The following is an 18,989-nucleotide window of genomic DNA, read 5'->3' on the forward strand; positions in this document are numbered from 1 at the left end:
TGGGTTCTTCTTGGTCTGGTTTCTTAACTTAAACATCCTGCTTACAGCCTAGAAAATGGAAATCTACAGTCTGTTTTAAATATTTAATTAGGAATTATGTTAAGAAAATTAATTGTCTACCCATCTTTGCCAATGCATCATGCCAATGCATGCAGGGAAAGGGAGGATGGGGCTGGGAGAGCCTTTTGGAAAAGAAGAAGTTCCTTTTGAGATGGTGTAGAAAACACTGACTTCCCACAGATCATGTGTGACTTGTGCAGCTTTCCCACCTTGGACACCAGTCATAAACTCAGGGAGTTACTTTGCAAAGAGAGAAGTCTGGAGTAATTTCCAGCTCTTTAGGTACCACCTTTTGATTTTAAAGTGAGCTCCGAAAATATGTCAAGTTAAATCCAAACATATGTTACAGTACAATAGAAGCCAAATGCTTCTGCTTTTCATACCCAGCTTTAACGTTTCTTAGTGCCAAGTGAGCTGAGCTGAGCTGAGCTGAGAGTGAGACCAACAGAAGCCACTGCAGTCCTGGTCTCCTCTTCTGTCCTTCAAAGAGTGCAGCCCTACCAGGGAGGTGAAACACTTCCAGAGCACAGCACACCCTCAGCTCAGAGCTCCCCAATCACTGGATTGGCCTCTCTTTTAGGGCCTGCTAATACTCCAGAAGTATAAGCCAATACTGATCCATAGGAAGTCCTACAGGAGGGATACACATGGAGTAAACACTACTCCAGGTCTTACAGCATCTTTGTAAAGCAGGCAATATTGCCTGGTATAAAATGAGCAGTGGGAATAATATCTTGCTTTAGATTTCATGCTAAATTTAATTAAAGCAAGAAGCTCCAGGCAGATCTTTCAGACAAGTGGTTTATATCAATTTTTTCTTTTTTCATGTGGAGCTTTTAGAGAGTAGAATCTGCTTTAGTACAGTCCCTGGGAAGCAGAAGTTTGAACCACCACCTTCCTGCCATTGGAGCAGAGTAGGTGGTTTCTCCTGGCTCAGACTTAAGCTTTTGTTCTGCTGAATTAATCACAGTCAACATTTTCCCTAAAAATCTTTGTGGCAGGGTAATTGTTTATAAGGAAAATGAAGAGGGAAGCAGTTGGTTCCTTAGTTCTTTTCTAATTGTGTAGGATTAGTGCTTTACTGACCCAACTACACCTGCATGTGAGGGTTTAAACCCCTCAGAATGAGGGATTGCTCCAGATCCAGCATTTGAAGAAATTCCCAGAGCAGCTGGGGCTGCCCCTGGGTCCCTGGCAGTGCCCAGGGCCAGGCTGGACACTGGGGACAGTGGAAGTGTCCCTGCCATGGCAGGGGTGTGGAACTGGATGAGCTTCCAGGATCCTTCCATGATTGCAATGCCAGGTGGAAGCAGAAGATAAGTTCATTATGTATCTCAGTGAGCACATGCAGCTGAACATACAAATCCAAAGGCTGCAAGTTTCCTTTTCTCCATCACTATTATCACATGGATCTCCTTGAGAAGTAATGTTGCAATATTATTTAACATCCTAAGAAGCCAGAGGAATAATAACATGTGAATTTGAGAGAAGACAGTTTACTGGTGTTTTCCAGTTAAGCATTTATAATGTGTTAGAAATTCTTTAATTCTTTCACTACTCCTAAGCTTCTCTCCAAGTGTTTTATTTTAGTCACTATAACTCCCTAATTAACCAGTGGATTAGAGCAGTGTGATTCATCTCACTGAGAGCAGGGGAAACTATTGAAACATTTGCATTTTTAATGCTCTAGGGCACATTTCATAATTACTATTGGATCCCAGGCAGAGCATAAATAAGTAATATCTGAGAGCCCCCTATGCTGTTAATAAGCAACAGTTGGCTGAGAATTTGCTCCCTAAAATAGAGGCAAGGAAAATACTTTGTGAAAACCTAAAACCAATTGGTAAGACTAACACCACACTCAAAAACTGGGATATGTATCCATTTCTTAGGTGTAATGGAGACCTAAAGAGATGTTGTTCTGGAAAATCGATGTTTAGAGTTTTTGTTGGCACATTTAAGGGTGTTGCTTCATTTTGCTGTTCTGCAGGAAATGCAGGATTTGCCCAGAGCAGCTGTGGCTGCCCCATCCCTGGCAGTGCCCAAGGCCAGGTTGGATGGGGCTGGGAGCAGCCTGGCACGGTGGGAGGTGTCCCTGCCATGGCAGGGCGGCTGGAACAAGGTGATTTTTGACATCACTTCCAACCCAAACCATTCTGTGATTCTAGGAATTTGGGAAGTCTGAGCTGGAGATACTGTGGCACATTTCTGTATTCTGGAAGCCACTTCCCCCACTTGGTTGCAAGCCCTTCCTAACTTTTGTGCAGCTGGAGGCATCACCTGTGCCTTGAGCTGTGTGGAGCAGCTGAGAGGGAAAGGGGGATTTTCAGTTTCACTGCTGACATTTGAGGTGAATTAGGAGAGTGCAGGCCTTGCAGCAGGGCTGCCACACTGCAGCCCAGCTGAGTCTGTGCTATCCCAGGCACTGGCTGGGCTGCCTGGGGGATGCACAGGGCTGAGAAAAGCAGGAGCCTGGGCATGCACCCAGCAGCAGGGACATGGGGCTGGCTTCCATTTCATTTAGGAGCTGGCCACTGTGACCAGAGGGCTGTGCCTCACATTCAGAGGGGCTGCTGGACTCCTGGAGTTGAGCACCAAGCCAGGCAGGGGGCTGTGAATTACCCTTAATTTGTACCATGTTTTATTTTTAGCTAAGAAAATGTCAGTGGATAAAGGTTGGGTAGAACGGTGAAATTCTGGGGTTGTTAATATTGCATTATAATCAGAGCTGGAGGAGAAATGATATTCCAGCCATTGTTAACCTTTGCAAAGTTAATGAATTGCAAGTAAACTGGGTTTTCTCTTTCCTCCTCTCTGCTTTTCGTGACACAGCTCTTTAATTTACAGATTGTGCAGTTGTCTTTCAGCACACAGTTTGAGCTATTTAGACAATTTCTGTGAACATTTTTTATTTGTAGCTGTGCTTCCTCATCTTCCAGAAAGTCTATCTGCCAGCACACCTATCACAGGTATTAATCACCAGCGTGCCTTTGTGTACAGAAGATGTAAAAATACTTGGTGCCTTGTAAGCACATATTACTGCCCAATAATCTTTCCCCCTTTTACTTTCTCTTCCCTTCTTCCATTCTTCCCTGTTCCTTGTCTTCCCTTCAACCTTCAGCCTGGAGAACACTTGTGAGGCCTTTTTGGGATCTCTCCATGCTTCAAAGGGGGTTCAAAGGGAGATGGGGACAGATATTTAAGTGGGGCCTGTAGTGGTAGGACAAAGGCTCCTATCAGTAAATGATTTTAAATTAAAAGAGAGTCTATTAAGACTAGATTAGGGAATAAATTTTTTATGGTGAGGGTGATGAGATACTGGACTAGGCTTCCCAGAGAGGGGGTGAGTACCCCATCCTTTGAAACATTGCAGTCCAGGTTGGACAGGGCTCTGAGCAATCTGACCTCCCTGAAGATGTTCCTGCTCACATTAGAGGGCTGGACTGGATGACCTTTCAAGGTCTCTCCAAGCCAAACCATTCCATGATTCTATTCTAGGATCTCATCCTGAGCTTTATTACACTGATTAACCATGTACCTCTGGTGTCCTCTCCTGCACTTCTCTTCTGGTTCTCACATGCACAATCCATTTCATTTCTTGCCTTCACGATCTGTCCTTGAACCATCCTTGTGAGGGAGTCCCGTGCCTGCTCTGGGCTCGTGGCAGGGGGATGGAGCTGGATGTGAGCTCCCTCCCAGCCCAGGGCACGCTGTGATTCCATGGTCTAACACTGACCTGTCCCTCTGAAGCCTTGCACTGATTGATTCTTAGAGAAATGGCTGTTGTTTCACAAATGGAACAAAAGCTGCCAGTTTAGTGTTTTGTGGTGGCACATCAAACCTCATGTGCCCCTGTTATCAAATGGCAATGGTGTAATTTTAGTTTGATAGAAACAATTGGACTTGTTCCTCAGAAAAACTTGAGCAGGAGCACTGTTTGCTCAGTACAAGACTCAGGCAGATGGGTTTATGTGCTGTATATTGTTTTTCCTGACTGTAAGTATTTTCCCAGTATTTTCATTAAGTGGGAATGGCCTCCTGCAATAATTCAAATCTGGAGTTATGCTGCAGGTATTTTATTTACTCTTGTTGCTTATTAAATAATTTTTACTGCAGTACAAATGGCATTAGTAAATAGGTGCCTAAAATACAGTCTGAGTCCCTTTCTTCTTCTTTTTTTTTTTTTTTTTTAATAAAAAAGGAAGAGCTTGGGAATATCTTTACATTATTTCTAACAAAATTAAGAAGATTAACAGTTCAGCATCCATAACTTCCTTCCTTCTTTCCATGTTCTCAGCACTCTTTTCTTCATCCTCCATAATCGTGGAATAGAATCATAAAATCATCTAGGTTAGGAAATCCCTCTGAGATCAGCGAGTCCAACCATCCCCAGCACTGCCAGGGCCAGCACTGCCCTGTCCCCAAGTGCCACATGCACAGGGCTCTGAAATCCCCCAGGGATGGGGACTGCACCACTGCCCTTTCCATTCAGGAATTCCCCAATTCCCACTTTGAGGCCGTTCCCTCTCCTCCTGTCCCTGTTCCCAGACCCCAAATCCCCCCGGCTGTCCCCTCCTGTCAGGGAGTTGTGTAGAGCCACAAGGGCCCCCCTGAGCCTCCTTTTCTCCAGGCTGAGCCCCTTCCCAGCCCCCTCAGGAATTCTCCATTCCCTTCCCAGCTCCCTCAGGAATTCTCCATTCCCTTCCCAGCTCCCTCAGGAATTCTCCAGCCCCTTCCCAGCTCCCTCAGGAATTCTCCAGCCCCTTCCCAGCTCCCCCAGGGATTCTCCAGCCCCTTCCCAGCTCCCCCAGGAATTCTCCATTCCCTTCCCATCTCCCCCAGGAATTCTCCATTCCCTTCCCAGCTCCCTCAGGAATTCTCCATTCCCTTCCCAGCCCCCTCAGGAATTCTCCATTCCCTTCCCAGCCCCCTCAGGAATTCTCCATTCCCTTCCCAGCTCCCTCAGGAATTCTCCATTCCCTTCCCAGCTCCCCCAGGAATTCTCCATTCCCTTCCCAGCCCCCTCAGGAATTCTCCATTCCCTTCCCAGCTCCCTCAGGAATTCTCCATTCCCTTCCCAGCTCCCTCAGGAATTCTCCATTCCCTTCCCAGCTCCCTCAGGAATTCTCCAGCCCCTTCCCAGCTCCCTCAGGAATTCTCCAGCCCCTTCCCAGCTCCCCCAGGGATTCTCCAGCCCCTTCCCAGCTCCTTCAACTGCTCCTCATCAGATTGCTGTCCTGGTTTTGGCTGGCATGGAGCGAATTCCTTCTCAGGAACTGTTCTGGTGCTGTGGTTTGGGTTCAGAATGAGAATAATCTTGATAACAGACTGATGCTTTGGTTTTTGCTGAGTTGTGTTTCTCAGAAGTTTATTGGGTTTTTTTTCTCTTGCTCTGCCAGTGAGGAGTTGCTCAAACTGGGATGGTCACAGGTGGGACAGGTGACCCCAGGTAGCCGAGTGGGCATTGCACAGCTCAGAGCACCGTGCCCAGTGCCCAGGTCTGGTCTGGGAGCAGGGGCTGAGCAGTTGTCTTGTGCATCACTGGGTTGCTTGGCGTTTTTTGTTTCTCTTTTTAATATATTATTGTTATTAGCTATATTACTGTATTTTATCTTGTTTTCAATTATTAAATGGTTCTTCTCAGCCTACAAATTTTACTTCTGATTCTCCTCCCCACTCCACCAGGGTGGGGGAGAAGAGAAAGGGGTTGAGTGGCTTTGCAGTGCTTAATTTCCACCTGGGGTTCACCCATGCCCTGTGCTGCAGCCCCTCCCCTGTGGCTCTGGCTCAGCTCAGGTGAGCTGTGCCTTGCTCAGCCCTGTGCCATCTTCAGCACAAGGATGAGCTCAGCAATGTGGCTTGATGGGCTGCAGGCTGTGTGTTATACACTTGTTCCAATTATTTCAAGGTTTAATGCATCCAGTACTTTAAAATGTGTCTTGTAAGTCTCCAACACATTAAAATTTACTTGTAAATAGCACTTAAATAGCTTCTAATTCATCAAAATAATTTGGGCTGTGTTTCTAGTAATCATGGCAGGGCTTTCTGGAATTATTAAGTGACCTGTATATGATAAGCACATTAGCAGTGAGGCTGCTGTACATTTTGGGGTTTAAAGCTGCCATTTTTTACAGGCAATTCTGATGTGGATAAACATTTCATGAAGGTTTAATAATTGGGCCCTAATACACCAGATGGATTTTCTTCTCCCCTCCTGAGAATACATTATAGTAAAGTGCTGATGGAGTTTTCCAGATATTTAAAAATGAAAGTGGACTTGTTTGAAAAGCTTTAAGGATACCAAGAGTGGAGAGAATATTCTCTCTGTGGTGAAAAGGAGATTAAAGTCCAGAATAAAATCAGTGTGTTTAAGTTCAGAGTCTGTGCCAGCGTGGGAATACTCTGTGGTTTTCTGAAGGCTGATCAACTGAGGTTTCAGGCATGTGCTGAGGCCAACTGAGGAGAGATTATTTATAACCACATTGATCATTTATTGTACTTGAATAATCTAATGAATAATTAAGAATGAATTAATAAGCTATTTGCCAAATAGAATTTTCCATAAAATTCAAATGTATCTCCTCCCTGCATTGCAATATTTATGCTGTATAAGCACAAATTTTTATAACTGTATGAGCCCATGGAAGCTCTACTTGGTAGAGCCTGACTGAAGTGGTTCATATTTCCCTGGGATGAAAAACTCTCCAGGGTGTTTGGTGGCTCTTGATTTTTTTTTCTTCCTTCCAGTCTGGTTTCACACCTGAATTTGCTGGTTTCCTTTTTTTCTGTTGGAAAAATTTAGCTGGTGTCAAACTGAACGTGTCACAGGCTATAGGAAAATGGAAATCCAGCAGCTGATAGAACCACAGAATAGTTTGGGTTGGGAGGGAGCTTAAAAATCACCTTGTTTCAATTCCCTGCCATGGTGTGACACCTCCCACTGTCCCCAGTGTCCAGCCTGGCCTTGGGCACTGCCAGGGATCCAGGGGCAGCCACAGCTGCTCTGGGCACCCTGTGCCAGCCCTGCCCACCCTGCCAGGGAACAATTCCTGCCCAAAATCCCATCCAGCCCTGTCCTCTGGCACTGGGAGCCATTCCCTGTGTCCTGTCCCTCTGTCCCTTGTCCCCAATTCCAGCTCTCCTGGAGCCCCTTCAGGCCCTGCCAGGGGCTCTGAGCTCTCCCTGGAGCCATTTGACCTGGGGGAAGCTGCAGAGAGAAGATTTGGGTGAAGAGTGGAGTTCTGGGATGAAGGATGCTCTTGGTAGGCTGCTCTTTTTGGAGAAAAGAGAGGAGAGGGCAAAGCAAATTGTGTAGTAAAATTCTATTTTGCAAGTCATTTGTAAGCAGGTGGATATTCCTGGCTGGCAGAAATGTCTGGAGCTGCTGGGGAGACACAGGGCAGAGCTGAGCTTGGAGCAGGACCCTGCCAGGCTCTCTCTCAGATCGTTCCCAGCACACGCAGCTGCTTCCTTCTGCTGCTTCCAGATCTACAAAGTTGCTTTCTCAGAAAATTGGAAAAAACCCTTCTTTAAAGCTACTGATGCTCACATCAGGTCTTTTAACTTATTTCAGGGTGGTTTAGGCTGAGTAAAGGCAACAATAGATCTTGACTTTGCTCTGCCCCTGGGGCTCTTCCAGCAGGTGATGGATGCAGCAGGCTCTGCCTTTCATTTCTCCCCGAGTGCTTCCGAGGGATGTTAGTTCAAGGGGGAAAATATATTTCCTTAGTGATTTTATAGCTTTTGTGGGTATTTGCTGCCTCCTTGTGACAATACAAAGATGTATGGTGCTGTTCTTTTGAAATAAAAGGGTACTGTGGTGAGCGTTTTGGGAGAGGTTTTTATCAGTCTTTAATTGTTAATTCCTCTCTGTGTTTTCTCAAGAAGATCTTGGCTGTGGTACCAGAAGTGGGCAGGAAAGAGAAATCAATGAAAGACTCTGGAATATGCAGGCTTGTGCAGTGTTGCATTTTGGAAAGGGGATTTAGTAATAAAGGTGATCCTCTTAGTTCTCCACTCTTGCATTCTTTTCCAAGGGAGTAAATTTTTACATAGGGAGACATTTACAGTGCCACTGAAAATGTGGCACCTGGGGACATGGTTTAGTGGTGGCCTTGGCAGTGCTGAGTTAATGGCTGGACTCGATGATTTTCAAGGTTTTTTTTCCAACATAAATGATTCTGTGATTCTATGAAATCAACCCAAAAGAAGAGGTCCAACAGTTTTCAAATTGCTGAGGTCACTTTTTTCCTTGAAAAGGGGCCATCCTTACAGCACCTGAGCATGTTCTGCTGTGTCTGCCATTTGCTGTGTGTATTTCTGGAGCTGTGTCATGGACACACGTAGCTGTTGTGTAAAGGAGCAGACCTGGTTGACTTTGCTGGCTGTGGGTGGCACAGTGCAGGTTCATCTGCATCCCTGCCCTGCTGAGAAACTCCTCTGACATGGGTAATTTAACAGGGGTGCTTGGGAGTAATGGCATTTTTGCCTGCTGGCATTTTTCCTCTGCCTTTTGGACTTGGTCTTGTTTCCCCAGATAAAGGAGCACTGAGGAGGTAACCACGGATGAGCTGTGGCAGCAGCGTGTGTTCCACAGAAACTGCATCTGAAATCACAAAATCCTGGAATGGTTTGAGCTGGAAGGGATCTTAAATCCCATCCAGGGCCATGGCAGGGACACTTCCACTGTCCCAGGTGCTCCAGCCCCAGTGTCCAACCTGGCCCTGGGCACTGCCAGGGATCCAGGGGCAGCCACAGCTGCTGGGGCCATGAAAGTCAAACAAATGCAAGATTTTTATGATATGCTCTATAATAGTAAAGCATAATTCTGTGCATATCTAAGCCTGAAAAACGTAATCCCATTCTGACTGGCTGCCTTTGGGTGTCTGTGCCCCGTCCATGGAGTTTTCATATCACATTGTCTGTAGATGGTGATGTGGCAAGAGCAGTCTCCTCACCTCTGGCATTTCTCAGGGAATGGCTCCTGCTCTCTATCCTGGTGTTTAATTAGAGGCAGCTCCAAGTCAGAGCATCACAGAATCATCTCGGTTGGAAAAGCCCTCTGAGATCAGCAAGTTCAGCCATCCCCCAGCTCTGCCCGTGTCCCCAAGTGCCACATGGCCAGGGCCTGGGAATCCCCCAGGGGTGGGATCTGCTCTCAGCCTGTGTGCCTTGCAGCTGCTCAGTCGGTATTCAGTGTGATAAGAGCATGACTGTCAATACAGTCAGTTGTTGTTATTATTATTACTACTATTACTGTTATTATGATTGTTATTATTACTACTGCTACTGTTTTTTTTGTTATGTCTTCTTCCTTACATTTTCCCTAGAAATGGATATATCCATTTATCCTTTTCTCCCCCCTCTTCTGACTGAAGAAAACCAATATAGATTTGGGGAAATCAAGAAATGCCTGTAGTTTTGCAACAGCCTGCCTGCTCTACACTGTATCTGATTTTTGTAATTTGGAAAGGAAATAATAATCAATTTTCTCTTCTTTCAAGGCTTCTCTTTTTGGGGGTTATCCTCTCACTTAAAATATCACCAGAGATAGGCAATAGTGGCTTTTTGAATCTGATTAAATCTTTCAGCCTTACTGTCACTTAAGGAAGTGAGGTAGGGAACTTTGGAACAACAGTTTTCCCTGAAAATAACTGTGTCATTCCTCAGAAGCACTGAACTGTGCTGGATTATGTTTCTTCAGTGTATCTCTAATTATTATATGAACTTTTCATTTAACTTTGCATTTCCTAGAGTTTTTCAGCTGCCAGTTTGTTATGAACAAGGGCAATAAAATACTTTTTTCCATTTTTTTCCCCTTTCCTTTCCAGTTGTTTCCTGTCTTTGCTCCTGGTGGCAGCTGTGGTTTGGAAGATCAAACAAAGTTGCTGGGCGTCACGGCGGAGAGAGGTGAGAGGGATAAATTATTGTTCCTTAAATGACTTTTTAATAGTTGTTCTCTCTAGATGCATATTTATTCACATATGCATCACATTAATCTGAAATTGAAGGCTAAGCTCATTCAGTTATTGCTGCTGTTTAGGCCTTTAGCATATTTTTGATTACAGTTTCACTGACAAATTGTGTTATTTTAGTATCCTGATGCTGCAGTTTCTGTGGAGCACCAAAACAATAGGGGTGAATATCCTGAATTCCCAGAACTTCTATTTCTAGATAGCATAAGTAAAAAACCACATAAATTAGGAAATTTTTTATATCTGTTTCAAAATAGGAAACAGAAAATAGAAACGTTAGCTCTTGCGTAATACATTAAAAAAAAAAAAGAAATCACATCCCCATTTTCAAATGAAATCTTATTCAGATATTTTGAGTGGTTGGTTTTTTCCCCCCTGGGACATCAGGAGCAAAGAAGAAGGCGGGGAAGCCACCCAGGATGTGGAAATCTGTAAAATGTGACTTTTAGAGCCAAAGTTTTTTCCTCTTCACCTACCATGGTCCAAACGAGCTTCACAACTTTTTGTGTTTGCATCATGTAAAGAACTTTGTGCTTTATGTTCCCAAAATCTGATTCCTCCTTGTTTATCCCTGATTTATTTTTGTTCACTAGCTTCTTTTCTTGCTTCTCCAAGATTTCCTGTTCCACCAAGGCACTCAGGGTGACCAAGGTGAGGTGGCCACTTGTTGTGGCACAAAGAAATGTCCTTGGTCCTCATGTGCCAGCACAAACGGCCACATCCACGAGTTGTGTTTGCAGAGCAGTCCTGGCTGCCACAAGGAACCCAGCACTCATTCCTCAGTGTGCTGAGTGCTCAGAGCAGAGTGTGCAGCTGTCAGAGGTTGGGCTGGGCTGCACCTGGAATTTTCAGGAGCTCAGTCTTGTGTTAATCCCTTTATTTCTGTACAAGATGAGAGAAGCCAGACTCGAGTGAGTCCATGTGCAGCTTCTGTTTACACTTAATCTGTATGGCCTCACCTGAGGCCACCCTCCCTAAGGAATGTTTCTTCCCTGCTTTGGGATTTTCAGGTGACCTCTGCCCATTCCTCCAGGTTTTCCTCCCAGCTGTCCTGCTGGCATGAAGCTCCTGGCAGCTGCAGGCACCCAGCCCTGTCACTGTTCTGTTCAGGAATGTATGTTCCCACTTTGGAGTTGATCAAGAGGATTTGGGGGTTTAATTTTTCCAGTGCTGGAATTCTTTGCAAGCCCCTGTTTCCTGCATATCTGCAGAAATCTGTAGCTGGTTATACTTGGCAGTGCAGTGGTGTGAATAATGTGAATTTATTCCATGTGAGGAGCTCCTCTCTGGTAATAAAGCAGGATGATGTCTGATAACTCTTCTCTTCCTCCTCTTTCTGCTTCAGATGTTTCTGCTCTTACTGAACTCGCTGCAGAATATAATCATTGCTTTTCAAACAGATAACCCTTAATCTTGGAAATAATGGAAGTCTTTCAGGTTTTCTGTATTCTCTGAAGGTAGATAAATTTTTACTAGGGCAGCTGGTTTTTTTCTTGCTCACTTTCTTGGCAAGAAGCTAAGCTGGAGTCAGCATAACATCCCCTGTGGCTCCTGGGGTTAAATGTTATCTAGGAATGTAGAAGGAATATAGACCAAGAAGTAAATACTGTGCTTTGGAGCTCAGTTAAAGTATTTGAGTGGTGGCCTAAGTGAGAAATGTCCCTATAAATTAAATTACAGTCTGATGCATGTTTTTAGGAAAAAAACCCAAACCTGGAGTACTGGCAACATATTGGCATATTTCAGTCTAAATTCAGTCTGCATGTGTGGCTGTTTGACAGGCAGTTCATCAGGGAGGTGTTTTCCAGGCACAGTCCTGTCTTTTGCTGTTATTTATCTCTCTCTTGTTATCTAGTGACTCCATCTTGTAATTCATGGATCTCTGCTGTTCCATTCATCTTCTGTTAGAAATAGTTGTAAATCTTGAGGAAACAGTTTAAAATCTTTGTCGTGCCATAATTACATATATTAATACAGACTTTCTCCAGAAACAAAAGTTCACCCAAGAGTTTGTTATCTAAGAAGATTTTATAGCTTGAAGGTGGAGTTTTTTATACTGATTCTCAATAAATTTAAAATAAGAGCTCAGTGTTACTATTGGGTGTAACCAGTTATTGGAATATTGTGTCCACACAACTCTCAGCAATGTTTTGGGTGTTGCAAATGGTGGAGAACAGCACTGCAAGATTAATTTGCTATCTGGAAGATAAGCAAGAGTTTAAAGCATCACAAATTTCTCATTTTTCCCAAGGAAGAACATACTGAGGTTTGGTGATGTGAATCAGTGGTTGGGGTAAGGAATCATGGACGATTCATAATGGGATGAGGAACTTCTAAAGGATCAGCCAGAAATTTAAAAGTATGTCCCTGTCCATGGCAGGGGTTTGGAGCTAGATACCTTTAGGTCCTTTCTAAACCAAACCAGTCTGTAACACCCAATGTCTGCAGCTGGGGCTAAAAAAGTCAAAAACTGTTCTGGTGTTCTCCTGTTTTTAATGGTGAGAGTGGTAATGCCAATAATTTATATTTTTAGAAACATGGCTCTCAGAATGAGTGCTTTTGGAAGGACCTTTTCTAGGTCAATCACATGGTGCAGTTCAGTGACTTGTACTAGGCAGGAGGTCAGATCAAATAATCAGAACTTTCCACTCTCCCTACATTTCAAATCCATGAATGGGAACCAGCTCACAGTGCCAGGAGGCTTTTTCCAAATGCAATCACTGTGTGCTCTGCAGTGATCCATGGGGCTTTGGTCACCAGCTGAAGGAGATTGTAGCAGAAATAAGAGATGCCCCGAAGAGGAAAAACATCCCAGAATATTAGTGCTGACAAGAGATTCCTGCTGAGGGGGGAAATGAAAGGTCTGGTTGTGTTTGAAGCTGCTCCTGTCGTTCTGTGGCCAGGGCAGCTCATGGCAGGGAACCTGCAGATGTTCAGCTCCAGCTGACCACTTGCATCTCTGATCTCTGACCTGTCCTTGTCTCTGAAGGCACCATCAGATGGGGCTGGCAGGCACAGGAGTGGCCTTGGCTGCCCATGGAGCTCTCACAGAGTCTGCAGTGCAGCTGCTGCTCCACTCCATATCCCAAAAAAGAACTGGTGGGAACTTCAGCAAAGATGAAACTGGAGTATCATGCTTGGGATAGCAACCCAACACTGGAACCTTGTGTTTGGCAGGGGGTGGAACTGGATGGGCTTTTAGGTCCCTTCCAACCCAAAGCACTCCATGATTCTATGATTCTATCAAGCCCAGCTCTAGGAGAGTTCAGCCTTATTTAAAAGCAGCCCACGACTGGTATATTGAAGCTGTTCTCATTTCAGACTCCAAAGTCTCTTTCTAATGGTAGGCATCAGCTGTACAGGTATCTAATTTAGTTATTTGGAAAAATCAGGGAGAGATTGTGTAATTATTCCAGAAGAGCTCTACTCAGTCAAAGCTCCATTGTGCTGTTGTGTAATTATCAGGTATTGGTGTGTATTTCAGTCTGCATGGACTAGATCCTTCTGGTCTTTTAAAAAGAAATCATCTCATTCTTCTTATTAAAGGTCAGTATTCCTATGCCCTCCTACTGGGCATGATGATGATGAATAACTTGTTGTCTTAATCAGCCCTGAACTAAATATCTTCTGTCATTTCAGCATGAGGCAACTTCCCAGCAGCTTTGCTTTCTGGTTTGTTACAGTTTTGAAGTGTGGAAATGCCTGTTGAGAAGGATTTGAACATTAATTCTTTTCTTCTCTCTCTTTCAACATAGCCTGCAAAGTCAGTTACAAAACTAATTAGCTAACATTAATATGTGCACTGCTGTAGGGGCTTAAAAACTTAATTTTCAGTGATGATGAAAGCATCAGAGAAAATTGTTTGTTTGTTGACTTATATGGTAGTTAGTGTAATTGTAGTTAAATACTTTAAATCACTTAGTTCTGAGACATTTGTGACTCATCTTCATGGAATATTTATGGCTTGTATGTTTATTTTTTGCCGATGCCAGTTTTTATTTTGGAAGGTAATTCCCTTTCCCCCAAGGTCGCCAAGTTATGATGACATAAAGCAAATGTTCCTACAGCAGGATCTGTATGTTACTTCCAGTAATGTACAGTCACTCTCCTCTGGAGCCAGGCTGGGAGAGCTGGGAGTGCTCACCTGGACAGGAGAAGGATCCAGGGAGAGCTCAGAGCCCCTGGCAGGGCCTGGAGGGGCTCCAGGAGAGCTGGAATTGGGGACAAGGATGGAGGGACAGGACACAGGGAATGGCTCCCAGTGCCAGAGGGCAGGGCTGGATGGGATCTTGGGCAGGAATTGTTCCCTGGCAGGGTGGGCAGGGCTGGCACAGGGTGCCCAGAGCAGCTGTGGCTGCCCCTGGATCCCTGGCAGTGCCCAGGGCCAGGCTGGACACTGGGGCTGGAGCAGCCTGGGATGGTGGGAGGTGTCCCTGCCGTGGCAGGGCTGGAATTAGATGATGAGATGATCTCTGTGGTCTCTTCCAACCTGAAGCAGTCCGTGGTTCCCTGCTGGAGCTGCCCCTGCACACAGGCAGGTCCATCAAGCTGCTGCTGCTGCCACCAGGGCTGGAACCTTCCCCACAGGTCCTGGGGACCCCCCTGAGGTGTTGTCCCCTTTCCACACTGATTGTCAGCAGCCTGCAAGCTGCACTTTGGGAGATGTCATTACAGGTGACTTCTGGGACGTGTCCTCCCAGCTAAGTTAATCATGCCTGAGCACAGGCTGTTGATAGTTGCTGTGCATGCAGGAATGGTTATCTGTGCATAAATGGGACATGCTGCCTGCTGAATTCTAATAGAGCCCTTGAAGGAAAAGGATTTGCAGGAATAAGTTCAAAATACCAGTGTGAACAACCCCAACTAACTCAGCCTTTATTCGTGGGTGTTCCATCCCTCTAATAATCTCCACCTTCTTTATCTTCCTCCCCCTGCTGTGACCAGAACTGGGACTTTCTGCAGACACTCTCTGCTTTGGGAGGGCTCTGGCTTTAGGCCATGGGCCAGTTCATCAGTGCAGGACTGACAGGGTGTGCTCAGAATAAAAATCATCTCAGCTGATTTTGGAATCTCCTGGCTTTTAAAGTTGGCTGTGGAGAACACAATGCATGATTTTGCTTGTTCATGACAGAGTGGAGCTTGATGTTTTCCCTGGTGATACAGAACTCCAGGATCAGGGACCCAGTTCAGGGGGGCTTGGTCACAACTGTAACCTTCAGGCACCTCCACTGTCCCAGTGCTCCAGCCCCAGTGTCCAGCCTGGCCCTGGGCACTGCCAGGGATCCAGGGGCAGCCACAGCTGCTCTGGGCACCCTGTGCCAGGGCCTCACTGCTGGCCTCCTTGGGTCCCTACTGCTTTCCTTCCTGGTGTGTTTTCCTTCTTCAAAAAAAAGCAAGGGAGACAAATTGCTCATGTACATACTGGAGTTCCTTGTGAGTTCTAGGTTGCTGTTTTGATAAGCTTGTTTTTAAGGCTATTCTTCATAAGGAGCAAATAAGATCCAGAATATGTGGCTTTCTTCTGGACAAATCACTGTTATTTCATGGCTGAAAACATCAGAGCCCCATGCCCAAGCTGCTGGAGCCCTGTGCCCGTGGAACAGTGTCTGCAGGATGGTTATATGGAGTGGCTGCTTTATGGTGGGAATAAAATGTCCAGGCTTTTCCTGTCAGGAAACACAGCATAGGTTATATTAGTCAATTAACCTGGTAACCTGAATAGCTGTTTGTCTTCTCTGTGAGAGCCTGCCAAGGCTGTCCTCACTTCCTCAGGAGGTTTTTCTCCCATCAGCAACACACTCTTCATTTTAGGCTGTCCATTACTCAATGTGTGTGAATTTAAAATATTCCTGTTAGGAATCACTTTCTTTGAAAAGTTCCAGGCTGGGTTGGACTGGGCTTGGAGCAGCCTGGTCTGAGGGAAGGTGGAACATAGCAGGGGCTGGAACAAGATGATCTTTAAGGTGTCTTCCAACCCAAACCATTCCATAATTCTGCAGTATGGAAAAAAAAAATCAAGCTCAATGCAAATGAAAGTTGTGCACATTCTCACAGCTTGCAGTTATTTAAATATTGAAGGCCAGAGGTGTATTCCAGGACAGGCTTTTTGATGTGATTTCTTTGTAAGGCTGTCAAACACTTTACCTTCAAAATCCTCTTCGGGCCTAAGTGATTTAAAATATTCCCAGGTTGTCCTATTAATCGTGTCATCTGGAAAACCAGGGCTGGCTTGAAAGAGTGCTGAGGTTCATTATTTGAAATCTCAGAAAGCCCATCATTAGGAGTGAGGGAAAGGCAGGTTCTGGAGTATCTAGATGTTAACAGCTGCTGACTTGTAAAGCCATGCTCAGCCTCTTGACTGGGGAAAAGTCACAATTTCTCCCTTACAGCATCATAAAATCTTTAATTAAAATTTTGACACACCAAACAAATATTGAAGGATAGCTATGTCTGGGCTAAATAGGCATGGTGCAAGCCTAGAGGGAGACAGTGACATTCAAGTTATAGAACAATTATTTCTTAAATTAGTTCTTAATTTTTAGGGGGAATTTTGTAACATGATTAGTGCTACGCCAGAAGCTGGTTAGGAAAAGGATGATCCCTTAGGCATTTGCTGCCTTGGTTGCATCCTGGACCTCTGATTTCACCTGGTTTGGGGATTTTTCTGCTCAGGTGAGACCCCACCTGCAGAGCTGCCCCAGGCCTGGATCCCAAATTCAGGAGGACGTGGAGCTGCTGGAGAGAGTCCAGAGGAGGCCCCGGAGCTGCTGCAGGGCTGGAGCCCCTCTGCTCTGGAGGCAGCCTGGGAGAGCTGGGAATGTTCCCCTGGAGAAGGGAAAATTCCAGGGAATGCTCAGAGTCCCTGCAGGGGCTCCAGGAGAGCTGGAATTGGGGACAAGGCCTGGAGGGACAGGACCCAGGGAATGGCTCCCACTGGGAAAGGGGAGATTGGGCTGGGATCTTGGGAATGAAGAATTGTTCCCTGGCAGGGTGGGCAGGGCTGGCACAGGGTGCCCAGAGCAGCTGTGTGCTCCCATCCCTGAAATTGTTCAAGGCCAGGTTGGATGGGGCTTGGAGCAGCCTGGGACAGTGGGAGGTGTCCCTGTCTGTGGCAGGGGGTGGAACTGGGCAATCTCTGGGATCCCTTCCATTCCAAACCATTCTGCCATTCTATATTCTCAAAGCTACTTTTGATTTCAGTAGGAATCATGTTGCCAAATTGCACATTTTCTTTAGTAAAATAACTTCCTTTGAAGAACTAATAGCTTTTAGTTCGTCAGTCTCTTGGACATCTTCATCAGGACAGCTTGTTCATTGATTTTATAGCCATTAAACAAAGCACTTTGCCATAGCTGAAGGGGACAATTACAGGAACAACAACCCAGCAATCTGTTTCACACTTGCTTTCGTCTGCAATCTGCTGGTGTGCTTTAAATACCCGACCACTGCTCGTGTCCTTTTACCCAAGTGTGAGTTACACACAATTTGCTTATGAACACTCCATTTGTGTGGATTTGTTGGGTTTGTGCTTCGTGACAGTATCTACAATCTGCTCAAAATGCCTTTTTCCCCCTTTCTTTTTTCCTTTCAAAAAATAAGGGAAACTTTATCACATGCCTTTTATGGCAGTAAAATTTTACCATTTTTTAGCTAGACTGAGAGCCATAGAAGCTCATACACCTCCCAGACTTTTCTGCATTGACCTCATCCTGCCTTGCCTGCACCCCCAAGTTGCAGAGACAGTCCTCTAGTTTTCTGCACTGAAAAAGTCCCAGAATTGTAGGTGATTGGCAAAGCAAAGGCCGTGAAAGGTTCCCGGGGTCTGAGTGCAGGTCTGTCTCCAGTGGTGTCCCCAAGGCTCTGTCCTGGGCCCACTGTTGGCTTCCCCAGGGGTTTGGGTGAGGGCTGGGGGTTCCCAGCAGCTCCCAGTGACACAGGGAGGAGTGGCCGGACCCCAAGGGGCTGTGCTGCCCTTCAGAGGGGCATGGCCAGAGAGGAACCTGCTGGAAGTGCACAGGGACGAGTGAGGGTGTCCCTGGGTGTCCCAGGGTGTCCCTGGGTGTCCCTGGGTGTCCCTGTCCGTCCCAGGGTGTCCCAGGGTGTCCCTGTCTGTCCTTGGGTGTCCCAGGGTGTCCCAGGGTGTCCCTGTCTGTCCCAGGGTGTCCCTGGGTGTCCCAGGGTGTCCCTGGGTGCAGGCAGGGGCAGAGCAGTCCCAGGCTCTGCTCCGTGTCCCAGGGGTGGCACCAGAGCCCAGGAAGGGCTGGAATTTAGGGGATGATCCCTAAGGTCCCTTCCAATCCAAACTATTCTGGGATTTAGTGGTTCTCTGAATTAGTTCTGTTGCTGGGTAATGGCACCTTCCTTTCACCTTCTGGGGGATATCTGGGGCATGGTGCATTTTGTGGGGTTTTCTGTAGTGCTTTCTGAGTGCTGTAAATGATCAGTTTGGGCTTGGAGTGTCAGATTGCCCAGAATTAATGGGAAAATGCAGGTGGCAATGGTGGATTCTAGAGAGCATTTGGTGGTGCCTCAGTCCAGCTTAAAAACAGAGGATAACTGGAACTGCTGTCATGGGTAGTGATGGTAAATGTGTAAAGCTGTGGGAGAGCTTTGGGCAGTTTGTGCATTTCAGGTGAAGAGCTCTGGCTTTTCTCATGCTGCACAAAGTGTTTGCCTCTTCCCTTATTAAACAGAGACAGAGTCCCACTGGACCCCTTGCTTCAGGGAGTTCTGGCTTCTGCCTCCCCTTGCAGGCTGTGTTGTCACTGTCAGAGATTAATCACTGGAGCCAAATAGAAGTGTGTCCACGGCTCAGCTGAAACCCAAATGCTGTACCCAGCCCAGCTGTGTATGAAGTGTCTATTTTTTGTGTGTTAAAAAAGGGGAAGTGGCATCATAATGCTTAGAAGTGCTTAAGATCACAATAAAGAGATGTCTTGTGTCATGAGGGCTTGT

General features: G+C 45.8%; 1 protein-coding gene across 1 annotated transcript in view; it reads left to right on the forward strand.

Moving 5' to 3' along the window:
- Positions 1 to 18,989, forward strand: part of ATRN (attractin) — a 141,449-nt gene that overhangs the window by 102,493 nt on the left and 19,967 nt on the right. The window contains exon 26 of the mRNA XM_014891421.2: positions 9,891 to 9,969. Coding sequence (XP_014746907.2) covers positions 9,891 to 9,969 — 79 coding nt within the window. The remainder of the gene's footprint in view (positions 1 to 9,890; positions 9,970 to 18,989) is intronic.

This window comes from Sturnus vulgaris, chromosome 4, assembly GCF_052056855.1.
Source record: "Sturnus vulgaris isolate bStuVul1 chromosome 4, bStuVul1.hap1, whole genome shotgun sequence".
Lineage (NCBI taxonomy): Eukaryota > Metazoa > Chordata > Aves > Passeriformes > Sturnidae > Sturnus > Sturnus vulgaris.